The sequence below is a fragment of the Molothrus aeneus genome, chromosome 2, assembly GCF_037042795.1.
Source record: "Molothrus aeneus isolate 106 chromosome 2, BPBGC_Maene_1.0, whole genome shotgun sequence".
In the NCBI taxonomy this organism is placed as follows: Eukaryota; Metazoa; Chordata; class Aves; order Passeriformes; family Icteridae; genus Molothrus; species Molothrus aeneus.
In genome coordinates, this window is record NC_089647.1 from 91,523,965 (window position 1) to 91,542,471 (window position 18,507).

Sequence of the window (18,507 nt, forward strand, 5' to 3'; positions counted from 1 at the left end):
GTACAAAGAAAAGATATAGACAGGCTGGAAGAAGGAGTCTGGGGAAAGAAGCCCAAAACTATTTAAGGGGTTGAGGCATCTGTCATGTGAGGGGAAGCTGAGTCAGACCTGGAGTTGTTCAGCCTGGAGAAGAAAATTCTTGATTACATCTTACCTATGTAATGGTATGACAAGGGGCATAAGAAGACTGAGCTAGACTGTATTGGGTCAGGGAAAGAACAAGTGGTAACTGGCATAATATATGAGTTGTGAATCACAGATAATCAAAAAGGAAAAAAGCCCACATTTTTGCATTAAGATGGGGATGTATGTTTGAGTAGGGGCATATTGTGAAACACTGACATGGGTTGCCCAGAGAGGTTGTGTAGTCTCTGTGCTTGAAAATATTAAAAATATGACTTGAGCAATGTACCAGCTAGCCTTCTGTAGTTGATCTGCTTTGATCAGAAGGCTTGTAGGAGGTGATCTCCAGAGGTCACTTCTAGCCTCAATCATTGTGTAATACTGATACAATATAGAAAGATATGTCAGTGAGGTTATTTCTTATATCTGCTTGCTTAAAAATATCAGCAGAACCTACCCTCTTTTTGGCATATTCTTGTTCTGACCTGCTCATACTGTTCCATTTTATTGCAATTTCACTGTGCTCTTTAGTCCTGTAGTCTGTGAGCTGAAGAACCCAAATAAAATCTTTCTATAGGTTTCATTCCTCCTGAACTTCTCTTTGTACCCGTTTTTCTTTTTTTCTAGAGTTATGTTCTTTTGAACAGCCAAAATTCAGTGCTATACTCTGAGGCCTTACTAATGCTAAACAAAGCAGAGCTCAGTCTTCAGCACTGAGGCCAGTTGTTCTCAGGATAGGTGGCCTCCTGGGCTGGCAGATGTGGACAGGGAGCAGGATGGATCTACTGTAATCTAGGAGGGAGAAGTTACTGACCTGTTGACCCACTTAGATGCTCACAAGTGTGTGGGACTAGATGGCTCTCCAAGATCCTGTCCATCATTTAATCAGCCCTGGCTAACCAGGGAGGTCCTGGACAACTGGAGCTTGACCAATGTGACGTTTTTTCACAGTTAAGACTTTCTTTGTGAGAAAAATTGACAAGTTTGAAAGGCAGTGAAATTGGAACTTGCCTGGATAGTCCCTCCTTGATTACATCTTCAGGCACTTGGTACAAACTATCCAAAAGAGTAGAGTAGCTGGAAAATGAGCTTTCTTCTCTTTCTCTATTTTCTTTTAGTTCTTTGACGTGTAACTACATCTTCAGTTAATAATAAAACTTAAATATTTAGGTTCCTCTTCTATGACTATGTTTATTATGTTTATAGTACCTTTACTTTTAACCTATTTCAGTATAATTACACATTTCATCACAGTTCATCTTTGATATAAAATCATGTATGTCAAACTTACACTTCCCTTTTCTACAATTGGGGGCCTTTTTTGAAAGTGTAGGCTTACAGGAAAAAATAAATTGCTTTTGTGTTCTCTACCCTTTTTTAAGGTTCTGTTATTAAATCACCACTACCCCTCTCCAACAAAACATCTGCAAAAAACTTGGGGCATCTTTCAAAATTGATGTCATTCCACTCTATGTAATGGGTATAGAATGAAAGTTTTTAAAGGTGTTTTTCCCTTTTATCCTTGTAGACAATCCTATCAAGCTGCAGGTGTTGGAGATTGCCTCCGTCAGCAGCTGGGTTCACGTCTTGCATGGACTTTAACTGCAAGCCAGCCTTCCTTACAAAGCACTACCTCAAAAGGCTTTCCAAATGCTGTCTCTCGTGGTGTGCCAAGGTCAAGGCGAGAAGGGGACACAAGTGGTGAGCAAAGATGTATTTGTTAAAGAGAAGGTTTTTTACAGTTGTTATCTATATCCTCCATTATCTTTTTAATTATTTTGGAATCACAGCATGCTGGTTTTTTGAAGAGTGTTTTTCTAGAATGTACTTAACAGAAGGATAGAAGCAAATATGCAAGACTAGTGTATTTGACCACAGTCTCTTTGGCTGGTTGTTCATTTCTTTTTGCACTGGTTAGTTGGATTGTGTTCTGGTCCTCTTAAAATACTGAGCTCATTCCAGTGTTTGTCATAGTTAAGTGATTGTGATATGTGAGCAATGATCATTCTTTTGATGATCAGAAGATCATCATTTTGTGTTCTGGTCCTCTTAAAATACTGAGCTCATTCCAGTGTTTGTCATAGTTAAGTGATTGTGATATGTGAGCAATGATCATTCTTTTGATGATCAGAAGATACTACTGTTTTTAGAGTCAGAAAGAGAGATCAGTAAACAGAACTTGTTGAAATTCTCATCTGTTTGTGGATCTGTGTCTTTCAGAACTTGGAAATGTGAACTGGAATATAGAGCTCTTAAACCTCTTTCTTCTTTAGATTAGCATACTGTTTACAGTGGTTGTATTTAGAACAAATGACATAAAATATTGTCAATAAAATAAAAAAAATATAAATATAGACTTGTGAAATCACAGAATGGTTTGAGTTGGAAGGTACCTTAAAGATCATCTTGCTCCAGCTCTCCTGCTGTGGGCAGGGACACCTTCCACTAGACCGGTTGCTCAAGAGCCTTCCAGAGAGTATCCTTGAACACTTCCAGGGATGGGGCATCCACACCTTCTCTGGGCAACATGTTCCAGTGCCTTATCAGCCCTCACAGTAAAGAATTTCTTCCTAAATTCCTAATATTGCTCATTTACATCCATGATTAAGTGTGTGTAAACCTGAAGCTGGTGTCTAGAGGATCTATTCTCAATTTACACAAGTGCAGCTAAGGAGGAATTGTTTAACAGGTGATCTCTGTGGCAACTTTTACTGTAAAAGTAAGTTCTGAATAAGTGAGCTGATGGCAGATGTTGTTATCCCATAGCACCATTATTCTGTGACAAAGGAAGATAAGAGATGCAGACTTTTGTTTGTGATGTTTTGTTTTTGTTTGTTTTTAACTTCTCTACAAGTAAGTGTGGATATTAAGGAACTATAATGTAGCCTGTCTGCCAGCCTCTGCATCTTTGAGTAGCAGTTTACAAAGCAGTGGCTTATAGATCAGAGTTGTACTGGTGTGTCTGAGGGCAATATTTGACATTTAGAACCTAATTAACAAGACTGTTATATGCAAGAAGTTTTGTGTGTGTGTATATCTGTATAATGTAAATATGTGTTTTATATATGTAGTAGATTTAATATATACAAAAATACAAAAAAGAAAAAGTAGAAAAAGGAGTAGGAAAAAGCATAGGAAAGAAAAATAGAAAAACATAAAATCTAGCACTGCCTCTTAATATATTATACTGATTGCTATAAAAAGCAATACTTCTTCTGTTGAGTCAGCCAGCAGCTGTGACTTTGGTTCCTGTGTGGGATGGGTATAAGGACTGACAGTTGTCTTAAATGTATTCACTTGCTGGTGTAGGAATAGAAGTAGGACTGCATTCAGAATATAGAAGTCTATTGTCAAGATGATACATTTCTATGAATATTAAATTCCTGTAATTAATTTTTTCTCCTCAAGTTGCTTGTTTTTATTTTTTCATTTTGAATTTTTCTTACTCTTACATCCACACACAGAGTATAAAAAGGCACATTGTATGGATGATGTTAATACCTGTCGTATTATTTATCAATTAAAGAAATGTGCACTTGAATATTTCACCATTTCTCTACAAGTTCCTATGAAGGACAACCTACAGTCATGCACATCTTATTGTTATGTGGGGAGACTCATTCAATTTAAGATACCATTTTTAAATGGTATCTTAAATTGAAGACTACTTACACTGAAATAAGAGTAGAATTTAATTTTTCTTGGTTTTTTTCTGGGAAAGTGGATTGTTGGGGAGGCAAACTGACAAGAGTAAGAGTACTGTCTAAATCGGGAGAAGCATGTTGTAGCATCTCAGTTTCTGGATAGTTGTTGTTAAAATTGTTTAATTCTTGAAATCGTAAATAAATTTACAAAAGCAAGTGGTGACAGTTTGCCCAGAAAAGGTGGGGATAGCTTCAGTGATCTACACAATGCCTTTTTTGATTTTATGTTGTCTTTAAATTCATAAATATCTTGCATCTCTAACACAATCTACCCTCTGACTAGAGATAAGAACCAGAAGCAAACTTCACACTTAAATATTTTCTAGCTCCATGGCTGTTATGCAGTCTGATTTGATCAGTCTTCTCACTGAGCAGTGGCATATGTAATTGAAAGCCATTATGAAACAAGCAGTTCTTCCTTCTGGATTAACTGTTCTTTTTCTAGGTGAATGTAGAAGAGATTATTCTAGAAGTCTATTACAACTTGAACTGTTTGTTCAAAGAAAGATAAAGTTACTGTGGTGCTTGCCTCAGAACTTGCACTGGTGCTGTATCAAGAGATTACCAAGTTTAAAAACTGGCCAGTGTGTCAGTTAAAATAGGACATGCCCTGTGCTGTACAGACTGACTGCTCTGGGAGAACCACAGGTAGCATTAGAGGCAGGTAAGGCCAATCTTGGGCTTTCCTGTCAGACTAAGAGGACCTGAAATGTTTCTTTACCAGTTACAAGCCCAGCATAGTTTTTTATAGTTTTGTGTTTTTTGACTATGCATCTAAATAGTTCTTCAAAGTTATAATCAAAACTTATTGTCTCAACAAATCTAAATACTTGTTTTATTTTTGGTTTTTTTTTTCTTTTCTAGGTTCTGTTGAAATAACGGAAGCAAATCTTGTAAGAGATGTTTTATATGTCTTCCAGGGAATAGATGGCAAAAACATCAAAATGTGCAATTCTGAAAATTGCTATAAAGTGGAGGGAAAGGTACTGTATGATGACTTGTATTTCATATGTGAACAGAAAAGTATATAGGGGAAAAATAGCTGTGAGAAACATGTAAAAAAGTTAAAATATTATTGCAAGTCCATATTCCCTCTACCAGCTGTTTTGTTTTGTTTTGTGCTGGTTTTGTTTGTTTTGTTTTGGGGGGTTCTCTTTTGTTAATACAACAGAGTAGTTTCAACATTAGTAGTTGAAAATTGATTGGGTAGATTAGGTGCCAGGCAGAAAATGTAGCATTTCACAAGATGTGAATACTCTCCCAACTCTTAATCCAATAGAAGGACTTGTAAATTATGGCTTTGAGGACTTCTGTCAACATTTTTCCTCTCCAGTGTATAAGAATTAACATAAAGCAGATGCAGGCATTTTACTGCATTCTTATTAGATTAAATTTAACAGCCTGAGATGTGGAATAGGTGCTAGCCACTTGTTGTTATGGGCCTGATTACAGTTATAAGTGATCAGATGCAGGTGACCTAGAAAAGAAAGGACTGGTGGTAGAACTGAAGAAAGGTCTGATGTGAATTTGAATGAAGACATTGAATAAGGGACGAACGAATAGGAGAGATGCCTGAGAGACTTTGCTTTAAGGTGGTGAGATCTTATGCCTGCCTGCAATTCAGAAAAACCCTGAGAGTGTGATTGGGTCATCTGACCAAAGAACAGAAAATTGTGCTAATTGCTTTAGCATCTTCACATTTAGTATTTAGACAGTGCAGCTTCAGAGTTCAGTTTCTGCTAATTGGTTTTCATATTCTTGTTCAGATGGAAAGACAACACTTGCAATTTTTACTTATATTAAAAACTTTCTACTATGACAATATTACATAGTCCTTAAATGGTGGGGAAATTAATTCTGGGCCATTTCATGTGCCAGGAGCATGGTAGACAGGTCTTAATGTTGATACCTGACCTAATTTCCTTTTCTCCTTCATGATAGTAGCAAAAAGTGAAATGTTGTAGTTGTTCACCATTACTTTACAATGACATTTACAGCTGCTTAATGGAGGGATAAATGGAAAAACTTAAATCCTGTTAAATCTTACTATTAACAGATTCTTCATAAACATCCACCTGTAGATGATGCAAAGTTTGTAATTCCTTAGCACCTTCACTGAGTAAATTATATTCTATATATGAGATTATATATAGCAAAAGAAGGGTAGCATAATATATTTTTCTAGAGGAATGTGGAGAAAACTTTGCCAATTTTGTAATCACTGACTATGGGTTTTGTTGGTTTTCTGTGTAGCTTTCATATCCAATTGGCTGGTTTGAGGTCAGAAGCTGTTTTACTTGGAACTTGTAATTCAGGGAATTTAATTACTGACCACAAGCCAGCTGAATAATCTTTGCCTGAGAGCCCTGTCTTCAGTTATTTTTGTGAAGTCAGTCGTCTTCCATTCTTCCTTACTTGTACTTGGTCTGATCTACTGGACCCAGTGAAGGTGAGATTATCTGACCCACCGGAGCTGCAGCTGGAACTTCTGACAAGCAAGGAGGACCAATATCATACCTCCTCTAGCTGTATTGGTGCACACTAGGCAAAATAGTAGTCAGAGCATGTAGCTCTCCCTCAGATGACAATCTCATTGTACACAGTCTGGATTGTTGGGGTTTTTTTTCCAGAAAGAAGCACACTTTCTAAGGTGCTATTCCTGCTGAAATGTTTCCTAATCTTAGTGTTAATATTAGGTCTGGTGGTGACATTCAACACTGTATAAGATAGCAGCTTCTGATTTGATCTAAGGCATACAAATGTAATAACACCAAGCCAATTTTGCTTGTTCCTCATTTAATTCCAGCGGATGTGTGTTGTGCTCAATGTTTGCCAAGCACTCTGTACTTGCAGAATTTTAAATAGTTCGTATGTCATCTCTTTGGTTTTAGCTGTGGGCAGGATTTCTGTGTCCAATTATATTTGTTTGGGCTGGAATTTACTCTACAGAAGTTGTTCAAGAAGTTAAAGCTGTACCTCTGTGGGTAAACAGGAGGGCTAGGGACTGAACTGCGGTCTTACAACCAAATGCTGCAGCCTGTTTCAAGCCCACACTGGTGTGGATAACGCGCTCTGACACTAATTGTTATCTTGGAGAATGCCTGTACTGTTAACTAAAAGGTTTAATGAAGGGGATTGATGACTAGTTCTTTGGCAGTTTAACTTCTTGGAACAATTCCTTGCTTTGGTTTTGACTGTTCCAGCTGGCTGTCAAAGTTTAAAATTGTTTGTAGAGGTGGGATAGGCCCAGTTGCTGTGGGCAAAAGTCAGTCGCTGTCTCATGGTTTGTATTATCAGTCAGATTGTTTGGGATTTTTTATTGAATGAAATTTTGAATGCTTGGTGGTAGTGTTCTTGAGTAATACGATGAAATGTGGAAGAAGAAAATCTCAAGTGGGAAGTGTCTTATCTGTTGGTAAATTAGAGGAAGAAATGTGCTAATTCAGATTAAAGTAGTAGTGGTAGCTAAATAAGATGTTGGGACTAAGGTGAGTGAGATACTAGAAGACAACCAGAAACAGACTAGAAGAGTTCAGAAGGACATATGATTAAATAACTTATAAAATCTGGACTTAATCTTAGAAGTTGGGTTCTACAAGTTTGTGTTCCTGATGCCTAGTAAGGCATCGGGTCATTTATTTTCTAGTGAAGATTTCTTTCACGTGTAGCAATTACTAATTATTTTGTCCAAGCTTTTTCATTAGTTTCAGTCATTAACACCTCTGCTACAACACTCGTATTTCCAGTCTTGCTGGTTATCAGGATAAGATAAAGAGTCTGATATTGCAACATGAAAATGTAGATTTCTTCCTTTTTTCTGTAGTCCATTTTGTTGTTGCCATAATTGCCTAATGTAAAAAGAGTGTATGAATACTGTTACATTAAGATTTCCAAAAGAGAAGGGCTCAGAGTTGCCAGTAGTTTGTTGCTGCTGCCTTTTGCCTGCATGTGTGTATAAATATAATGCTAATTACATGGTTGTCTGCTTTTCTGCAGTATCTGTAGAAGGTAAAATGAATTGTTTCTGAAAATGGCTTTTTTTATGACAAAGGGGACCTTTGTGAAGAAACCAGTATTGGTGTGGCAGATTTGACTTAATTGCAAACTTGTTTCTGTTAACTTTATAGGTGAGCTTGTCGAAATCTCTCCGAGATACTACAAGCAGACTTGCAGAGTTGGGGTGGCTCCATAACAAAATAAGGAAATACACAGACCAGAGGAGTTTGGATCGTGCATTTGGACTGGTGGGACAGGTGGGTCAGCTAGATAAAACAGTCCAACTACAATATTTGTTCTTGTTTGGCTAAGAAACTACTGAGTAAATGCAGTGCTAGAATGATGCATTACCTGTGGAGCTTGAATCATTTATTGTTTGATTTATTCCTTTTGTGGATGCTGCATTTGATATGGGGTCACAGTCAGAAGGCAAGGAAAAGGCATTTGCCCTTTCTGGTCTTAGGGATTTGCCCCTGTAATTTGTAGCTGGAAATGTTCATAAATTCCTTTTTTAATCTCCATTAAAAAAAAAAAAACCCAATATTTTAAAATTATTCATGCATGTTCATAAACACAAACATTTCTTAAATGGGATGATGTCATCCCTGAGGTAATTAATCACCAATTCAGTTGTTAGTGACCTGTGCAGGAGACATTCTTGTCAGCTATTGTTGATGTTCATGTGTTAGTACTGCACTAGCTTACATAAAATGCAAGTAGTCCATTATCTTCTGCCCTTTCTGTTGAATACAGCATCAAAAGAATATTAATTTTTGTTTTCATAGGTTTCATCATCATGATTTATAGTCTACAGTAACTTGACTGCTGCTGTAATACCCAAAACCACATTTACTGCTAAGACATTCCCGTTTCCTCTCACTTGCTCCCTCTGTAAAACTGGATATTATCCCTTCTGAGTCGACAGAAATGTTATCCTTGCCTCTAGCCATAACATCCTACCTAATCTGCCAAGAAATTGAAGTGCTTCTCCCTTCAATCTAATTTTTCTTAAGAGGTCAGTAGAGACACTGTAGTGCTTCCTACTTTTCTAATGTTTTATTCTGTTCCATTCTGTCTCTTATTCTAAGTAACCCTTCTAGTTACATATAAATAATTATTTTTCTACTGATCCAATGCTGATTTCCATGTTTTATATGGCAGTGCTACTTTGTATGCATTTTCTTTGGACTCTCCCCCTTATATCTGGGTGAAGTTTTATTCTTTATCTAGCAGCTTCCTGCTTGTGATTATTTTTACTGTCTCTGGCTTTAATCTTCAAGTTTACAGAAAGGGGAGAACTTTAATTCTTCAGTGAATTTAAATGTGCCGTACCTTGGCTTCTGTATGCAGGTTTCAGATCCTGTGCAGAAGGCTGTGCAGTTAAATTACCTGAATCTGCATAGCTCTAATGCTGCTAATTTTGCTTGAGGCAAGCACTTGTGTATATTTCTAGGACATCAGTGTACAAATAAAAACTTATATTCTGCTCTTGCTGTCAGTATCTGGGCACAGAGAGTATGCCTTCATGCTCATCATAGCTTTCATAGTTGAGAATTTCAGGTGCTGTGCCCTGTGCATTAAGGAATTTAGCACAACAGTGTATATTGATATAAACATTTTTCACTTAATGTTCTGAAAGGATGATTGTGTAAACCCCTGTTTAAACCAGGTATACAATAAGATGTCGGTCACCTCTTCTAGTATGATTCTGGTGACTGATTTTACCACACAAAATGTCAGGCGTTAACATTAGAAGTAGAGATGTAACAATATATTACACTTAATATTTTCCTACCATTGCTGATTAATATCTAAATTTTACTTTGTCCTCAGAAAATAAAGAGAATAATTGGCATTTAACTATAATTTAGCTTGTACTTTGACATTTCGCCCATTTAGATCCAGTTGAGTTAATGGGCATTTGAATTTTTTTTCTCTTGAACAAACATTCTGTTTCTTTCCTCAATTCTCTTTTGCAGCAGACTAAATCAGAATTCTAGGGTAATGTCCAGTTTTTCTGTAACAGTTTGGGAAGCAAAAGTTTGTGGTTTGTGATGCAGGAATTGGTACTGGATGTAAATTTTAATTTGTAAAGCTTCTCTGAAAAATTGGTAACCAGTTATAGTCTAAATCCTTTTGGCTACTAAATCATTAAAGTCAGTGATTACTGTTCTCCTTTTTGACCAGAACAGTGTCTTTGATTGTTTTCTTAGAGGGTCTGCTCTGCCCTCTATCTTGGCAAGTGCCACTTTAATAGGTTCAAAAATTTCCTGGAGAAGCAAGTGAGAAGAAATGAAAAGTGGAGTTACACATAAGGGGATTTCTTTTTGCCCTTCAGTATCCTCTGGAATAAAAAAGAATGTCAAATTTCTTTGCAATTTACAATGTTGAGTTGAAGAAAGGAACCTCCTTTCCTTAATAAAGATACAATGGCAAGATTAATGACTTTTTTTTTCTAGGCTTCTTAGCTGCTTAAGAGGAAAGAAGATTTATTTTCTCTTTGTGCTTCTAGAAATTATTTCTGCCTTTTACATACTCTAGTGAATAAATACTTTAAGTTCTGGGGTTCTTTCTATGGGTTTTTCTTTTTTCAAAATTCTTTTGACTGTAATTTTAAAAGGTCTTGAAGGGAAAATTCTGGGAAATCTCCCATTTAAAAAAATCCATCAGAATAGATATTGAATTCATTAGCTGAGAATTGGTTACAAAGTTCTGAAGAATTTGTGTGTGTGCATGAGAGTATTCTTTCAAGAAACCAAACAAATAAAAAACTTTGGGCACTTCTTGGGGGGTTTTCAAGTCTTTTTCAGTTATTCCCAAATGAATGAGCCATATTTTTAGTTCTGTTTTGAAAAATGTGTTGCAGGCATTTTTTTAGTTTGTATGTTAGGTTAAGACCATTACAAAAGTAAAACAAGACCTCCCCCAAACCCTAAACTATGGAAAGTATTTATCACTAAACAAGTATTATTTCAGGAATTGTTTTTAAAATTTATCTTGGTTTTTAAACAACCTAAAGTAGCTGTGCTTAGAATTGTTTTACAAAGAAGAGTTTTTGCTTTAGTTCCAGCCTGAATTAACTTCTGCACATTTTACAGATTTCTGAAGATAGACTTTGTGTTGTTCATTTCTTCCATGTCAAGTGAAGAATCACATATAACTGTGAATTGATAAAAGGTCAAAATTTTATAGTTCTTGATCTGGCAGCACTTATTTGGAGTATTTTTTGAGCATTGTGATTTCTTGTTCATGTAATATAGTCTATACTGTAAATATAATGGTAATTGCCTAATTTTTGTGTTCTGTTGTTAGAGGCCTTCCTGAAATTTAAACTCAGTTACTTCACTGCATGCTGTATCTTACATGATTATAAAAAAAAAAATCTTCAACTGGGTCATGTTATAATTTGTACATCCCTGTGCTAATTATTGTTTCCATTACTGAGATGATATATCTACTTGAAGAGTTACACTTGTCATAATTAAATGTTGATAGAGTTAAGGTAGCAAGAAACAAGGTCACTTGATAATGTGTAGAAATTCCTGGAAAAGGTATATGCAGCTCTTAGGGAAGCACTTATACTTTGGCCATTACTCTAAGAATTGGCTTTCATGCTGAAACTTGTAGGAAGATTCCCTTCAGGTAATTTCTGACTATGTTGGAATAGTGGTGATAGAATTAAATCAGAAAGATTTCTCCTGATGACTTTTCCTTTTATTTTTTCCCCTATTTTTCCCTTCTCTTTCTCTTACAGAGTTTTTGTGCAGCCTTACATCAGGAACTTAAAGAATACTACCGACTTCTGTCTGTTTTACATTCTCAGGTGAGTTAGGTGGTACATATTCAACTTCACTATTTTGTTCTGTGTTATCTAAATATCTCCTAAAAAGGTAATACCTACCTATTCTGTTAGAATGTAAAGGATGTACAGCAGTTTTTGTTGACAGTGAACACAATTCTGTATACATTTCTTGGTCTTCAAGTGTGTGTGCCCTTGAATGTTCTTCTCTTAAGAATTCACTGATGTGTTACATAAGCAAAGAATACAATGTGTATTTCTCAGTCTCTGTCCCTGTTTTGCATCCTTTTTGTCAGTGTCACCTTGCATAATATCTTTATCATTCAAATCCTGAACAATGTCACACATTCTTGAGTGGAGAAGAAACCAGTCCATCTTCCCAGCAGTGCACAATATAGCAGCTAGTAATAACAGTTCCAACTTCTTTCCTGTGTGGGGCAGTTTGTACATTTTTCTTGTCCTTTTGTTTTCTGAGAGTAAAGACATCTGTTCTGCAGATATTTGGATGTTTTACTGTTTTCCTGTTAAATACAGACCAACTCAGTGCTGATAATGTTGCAGGTTTTCCACAAATGTTTGTAGGTATGTGCATCTAGATGTTGTCTCTAAAATAAAATAAACATTCTTCTGCTGGCCTTTCTTTGAAAGAGGTTTTCAAGGGGCTCATTACTTGTAATGGTGAGAAATTTATTTGGAGAATTGACCTAAAGCTAAATTATACTGCCTTTTAAAACTCTAACTTCAGTAAAATCTTTATTGTTTGTCATAGGCTTTTGTTAATGTTTTCAAAGCATCTGTTCTTTTAACTCGCAGTTCTTGAATGTCCTTGACTTTTGGAATGCTTGTTATATATACTTTTTGCTTGATTTTCCTGGCTATTATCCAGTTATTTTTTTGTAATTACGTCTTGCTCTGTCCAAAATGTGTTTTCTCTCTTGGTTTGCGGGTGCTTTGATTTTTTTTTTTTTTTTTCTAACTTCTAAAACCATTAAAATATTAGACTATTTTGAGATGCAGTTTTGTCTACCTTTCCTGCCCCACCAAACCTTGCAACAGAAGAGATGAGTAGGGTGGGAGGGAAAGCCTGTAAGGCAAAGACAAAAGTTCTGGGGTTACTTATTTTCAAACTGCATTTCCCTTTGTGGGGCGTTGACCCTGGGCAGCAGCCAGGCACCCACCCAGCCTCTTGCTCCCCCCTGTCTCTTGAGGAATGGGGAGAAAATAGAAGGAGGACAAAAAGACAAGTCAATCAAGTTAGTGAGTGTAGAAGGGGAAGCAAAAGCTGTGCGTGCAAGCAAAGCAAAGTAGGGAATTCATTCACTTTTTCCTTCAGCAGGCAGATGTCCAGCTGCTCCTGGCAAGCTGGGCCTCAGGGCACTTAACACTTGCTTGGGAAGACAGACTCCATCACCACAAGTGTTCCTATTTCCTTCTCCTTTCCCTAAGCTTTTATTCCTGAGAAAGCTTTTTGTCCTCCATAAGCTTAGAAATGGTTTTCCAGGATTAGTTGCTATCCCAAGGAATGTAGTGAGTCTCACTGGTGTGTAGTTTTATGGCTTCTCCTTCTTGAGGAGAGGCATGACATTTGCTTTCTCAGGGTTGTCAGAAACTGCCTCTAATTGCTGTGTTGCAAAAATAATGGAGAGTGGCCTTGCAGTGACATTGGGCAACTCCTTCCCTCAACACTTGGTGCATCCCATCAGGATCCACAGACTTAAGCATATCCCATCTGTTTGGTGTACCCTAGCCTTATCCTTCTGAGCTCAGTCTTCCTTGTTCCAGACTTACCTCTCTTGTTATCTTGACATCTGGTATCCCTAGCAGCAAATCTTACTGAAATACCAAGGCAAAAAAGGCATTCAGTACCTCAGCATTTTCCATTTTTTTGTGTCACCCCTCATGTAGCATCATTCAAACAATTTTTCCCAGTCTTACTTTTACTGCTGGTCTTATTGTTACTCTTCATGCTCCTTGCCAGATTCATCTTCAGTGTTAGAGTTCATGAGTGCATTGAGCATGCTGATTAAATGCCTTTTCATAGGGAGCAGTCAGTACAGTGTCAGCAATGCTTTGCTGCAGCAGCAGACTGAAGTTTCTGGGGAATCTAGGTCCCTCAGCACCTAACTGAAAGGGTTCCCAGAGTCATGTTATGTTCAGCTTTTCAGAAGCTTCTGGCAACATTTCTTCCCAAAGACATGAAAGGAAGGAGATCCAGCAGTGGAGGAGAGATTCTTTTGTGACTTGAAAGGTGGAAGGGCTTGAAGGTGACACTGCAGAATGGACAAAAAGCCTGTACCTTTTAGCTTCTTGAAAACATGTGGAAAATTGACTTGAAATTGTGTGTATGTGACATTTTTTGATCCAGGAGTTCATACAGGCTGCCAGCTTAGGAGTTGTTAACAGCAGTTCTAGAGAGCAGTATGGTCATAGAAAAACAAGAATCTTGTCAAAGGGTTCTATACTCTCTTTATAAATTTTATTTTGTCTTTAGAGCTTCTCCTGAGCATGTTTCTGCCCTTGAGTGAGTAATCCTGAACATACTGTCTACTATTCCATAAGCATCTCTGGTCTTTTTCTTGCAGGTTGTTTTCACATTGTCAGCTAATTTAAAAATGCAGTTCCATGATGAAGATGTACCATGTCTTCCTTAAAGTCAAAGGGTGGCTCATGTATCTCTCTTGTCATTGCTGATTTCCAAAAACACCAAAGAAAAACCCCAGGCATGGACCCAGGAGAATTTGGAAGCAAATGAATTTAACTGGCTCTAAGGCTGAGCTTAATGTGGATGACACTAGCCTTAAATTTAACTAGTATGTTGCATTTGACTAAAAAAAGGTGCTAGATGGGAAAGCACAGAGTGGGGTGGTTGTCATAGAAAAGATGCTGCTTCTGATATAAGAGATTCTCCTTGTACTGCTCCAGGAACTTGCTTCTGTAATCTTAATTTGTGTTCTTGTCCTGCTTATTCCATCTATTTTTGTATAAGATTTGCATTTGCACCTTGCATATACTTGGCTTTTATTTTCCATGGTGTTGGAAGATTCATGGAAGTCACATTATGATAGAGTTTTCTTATTGTAGCTTTTAAGGTTTGGTGTTTTTCTTTCAATGTAGCAATTCCTTAATCTCACTATAAGGCTAACTTAAGTTCTGATGGCTTCTGGAGGAAGGCATTGAACAGAATTTGTTACATATTGACTAAAATAAGCTGCATGTGCAGTAATGAAAAGTTTACTTCTCACAGCCTGCCTGTTCTTTAGATGTTTTTCTTTACTCTTTGTCGGGGCTGTCTTTCAGGCTTTCTTCTCTCTTTGCTCTTCTCTCCTTTCATGATTATTACCTTGCTGTCTTTAACTTTCTTGGTCTTTGTGCTTTGTCTACCTCATTGTAGCTTATGCTTGTCTCTGTTCTTTCACCTGTGCTCAAGTCTGTTTCCACTAAAAATTGGCTCTCAGGTTATGGCCCAGTGACTTGATGAGAGAATACATAACACTGGGTATTTCAAGTCTATTAGTAAAAGTCTGACTTCAGAACAAGCTATGAAACCTGAGTTCTTCCTCAGTTTTGTTCTTTGACGTGTGTTTCTGTTTCTAACTTGATCAGTTACAACTGGAAGATGATCAGGGCGTGAATTTGGGACTTGAGAGCAGTTTAACACTTCGCCGTCTTCTAGTCTGGACATACGACCCCAAAATAAGGTTAAAGACCCTTGCAGCACTTGTTGATCACTGTCAAGGTCTGTTTAACATTAATTTAATATTTCTGGGGATTTTATATAAGTGAGTAGTTGTGCATGCTAGAGGTGGGTATCAATAATATTAGTGCTTGTTTGGACTTCTTTTTTTTTAGAAAATTTCAAGTAGGTAGTTCAGATTCTCCCTCTTTTAGTTTAAACAAATGATGACAAATTATAGTGCTGTGTTGATACATTCAGACTTCTTACTTTTTTAAGACTAGAATGTGCTCAAAAAATTCAATTTTAAGCATGCACTTTTTATGCTATTTTCAGTTACTTAATATTTTTCAGAGAATGGTACAGGGAAAAAGCCCTACTAATATGTTATGAAATGGTTGACTTTGTTTCTTCACTATATATGAGTATTATGCAATTTCTCTATATACGATGGCATAGAGGAGTCATTAGTAACTTGTCTTCAGACTCATGTGAAACAACAAAACTTTGCAAATCTGCAAATACTGTGATTTTGTTGGCAATCCACAAGAAGATGCTGGGGAGAGTCATGTTGGAGTTTACCAGAACTTTGACCAGTAGGTGACTAAGCTGACCAGTAATTGATGTTTCTCCCTAATTGTACTTCAGATTTAAGATTATAGCCCTTCAGAAAGAGCATCTTAGCCAAAAAAAAGCCTACAATACTTGCTTTACCTTAATTATTGGAATTGTTAACAATTTTTTTTTAATGGGCTTTATTTTTAAGACATTCATGAAAATCTTGAGCTGCATGGCCTCTGCTGCAAGGAAGTGGTAAGCTGTGGAGCATAGCAGCAAAATCAAATATTCAGTCTATTTTTTAACTTTATTTTTCACAGCCTCTTACTTTACAATTACAAGAAGACAGGAGATATTCCCTAATGGGGCTATGAGGGCAACTATAATCAAGAATCATGAAAACCCTGTTTGTGTGCATGTATGCACACAGAATATCTGAGAGTGTCAAGTACAGGAGAGAAGGAAAACATTCTAGGGCTCCTTTAATGCTTCTCTGGAAGCGTAACATCAACTTCTGTGTGTGATCTAATGCCTTGAATTTTGCATTCCTCTAAGCTGCCATAAAGTAGACAGATAACTCTGCTTAATGCTTTAGTGAGATTAATAATTCATGCCCTAAAACCTAGGAATTCCCTGTTAGCAATAAAAAAATCTACTTTTGCTACATTTCAGAGTTGCTCTGTAGCAAGCTCAATGTGACAAAGGGGTATCTAAAATCAGTGGCTGCTAAATTTAAATGGGGTGCATATAGTTTTCATTCAAATGTTTCTGTTCCTTTCTTCTTACAGGGAGAAAAGGTGGTGAACTAGCCTCAGCAGTTCATGCCTATACTAAAACAGGAGATCCCTACATGAGATCTCTGGTTCAGCACATTCTTGGCCTAGTATCCCATCCTGTCCTGAACTTCCTGTATCGCTGGATTTATGATGGAGAGCTGGAGGATACATACCATGAGGTAATGTATATGCTACAGTAAATACTTCATCTCTTTGCATTGTGGTGTGATAACCTGTGGGAAGCTTAGAGGAGAATTTGAAAAGTAGAGTGTGATGAAAATGTATAACATGAGTAAGCAATACACACAATAACCTGAAATCCCATTCTCTTAATGAATTCTTCATGAATTTAATATCTGCAGTTGCAATGTGTTGTCTTCAACTAATCATATGCTGGGTCTGGTTAGTAGAGTCAGAATGGTGTACTGACAGTAAGTCCTTGTTTCTGAAGACAAAATAATTCCTTGGTATCTTTTCTTGCTTACCGTAACAACAGTAATGTATCCAGAGTTCTTTGTAACTGTTCAGAATGCAAGCCTTGTATTTGGAATGAAGCTCAGAATATTTTTCTCAGACCGCATACTGTTATCTTTGATAAATAAGCTCAGTCTGTCAAACTGGGTAGAAGTGGTTTATAGCTCCAGAATTGAAACTCTGCAAAGTTATTTGTTGTGACTTCTGTAACATCAAGTTCCAGTAATTGTCCTTTTTCTTCTTGGAAATACTTTGTATGCTTTTCTGAATTCTCTCAACACTTTCCTATCTCCAATCAGCACAGTCTGTTTAAAGTGATTATATTTTTTTCTTAATTTTTTTTTGTTACAAGAAGCCAAATAATCATTTTTTAAAATTATTCGAGCGCTTCTGAGACAAATCTGAGTAATTTTACTTGAGAGTCAAATATGCTGTCTGTTTTCTTGGAATGTCCTTATTTTGGTCAAAATTTAAGTGAGTGACAGTGGCAGCTGATCTTTAAGGTCAGAATTGTGTAAAATGTATATGAATATATTTTTAGAAGTGTAAAATACTTTTTTTTCCAGCTATTCCCCAGATATGAGGTTTTGTCTTTTTTGAATCTTAGGTAGTTTGTAAGCTCTAACCTCTGCATGTGCACTGGAAGAGTGTTCTTAATATTGAAAATTATTGTTGAATGTATTGTACTGAAAGCTATACATTTCATATGATAGACAGTTTTGAACAAAGACAATTGGCAATTCTTGGGGGAAATGGTAATTGGAGGCAGTGAAAAGAGTTTGTGTCCAGAAGATAGGTATATTGTTTGACAAGATGAGGACATAATCCATCCAAACTTCACTTCAACAAAACTAAAAGTCGTTTTAGTTTTTTACAAATGAGGGGATTCTCTTGGGTGGAGTTGAGAGACTGGAACATTTGACCATATCAATTGCAAAATTATTTTGGGTTTTTGCTTTTCTTGTATTTTTTTTTCCCCTCTGCATCTGTTAAAATGGGAGAAATAATATTTGAAACTATAGGTTAGAGTTTACATTAATCTTTTGCTTTAAATATTTATTTCAATCTTCAGTTTTTTGTAGCTTCAGATCCTACAGTTAAAACTGATCGGTTGTGGCATGACAAATACACTTTGAGGAAATCAATGATCCCATCTTTTATTACAATGGAGCAGTCAAAAAAGGTATGAATCTAAAAGTTCATCTTCTGATGATTTGTTTACCCTGTGCTGCTGCTTAGATTTCTTTGAGAAAATAGAGGCCAAATTTGACAAAAAATAATCTTAAGAATTTTAGAATTGTTTGCTGAGGAAGGCTATAGGACTGTTTCTCCTTTCCATTCTCTAACTGTTAAACTTGGAGGATCTCAGGTAGGGGGAAAAGAAGTTTAAAAATGTATTTAAAA

At 36.6% G+C, this 18,507-nt stretch overlaps 1 protein-coding gene across 1 annotated transcript in view; it reads left to right on the forward strand.

Moving 5' to 3' along the window:
• TUBGCP3 (tubulin gamma complex component 3) overlaps window positions 1-18,507 on the forward strand; it is a 48,957-nt gene that overhangs the window by 18,003 nt on the left and 12,447 nt on the right. The window contains exons 6-12 of the mRNA XM_066545308.1: window positions 1,652-1,824; window positions 4,692-4,810; window positions 7,955-8,080; window positions 11,578-11,646; window positions 15,226-15,358; window positions 16,642-16,808; window positions 18,176-18,286. Coding sequence (XP_066401405.1) covers window positions 1,652-1,824; window positions 4,692-4,810; window positions 7,955-8,080; window positions 11,578-11,646; window positions 15,226-15,358; window positions 16,642-16,808; window positions 18,176-18,286 — 898 coding nt within the window. The remainder of the gene's footprint in view (window positions 1-1,651; window positions 1,825-4,691; window positions 4,811-7,954; window positions 8,081-11,577; window positions 11,647-15,225; window positions 15,359-16,641; window positions 16,809-18,175; window positions 18,287-18,507) is intronic.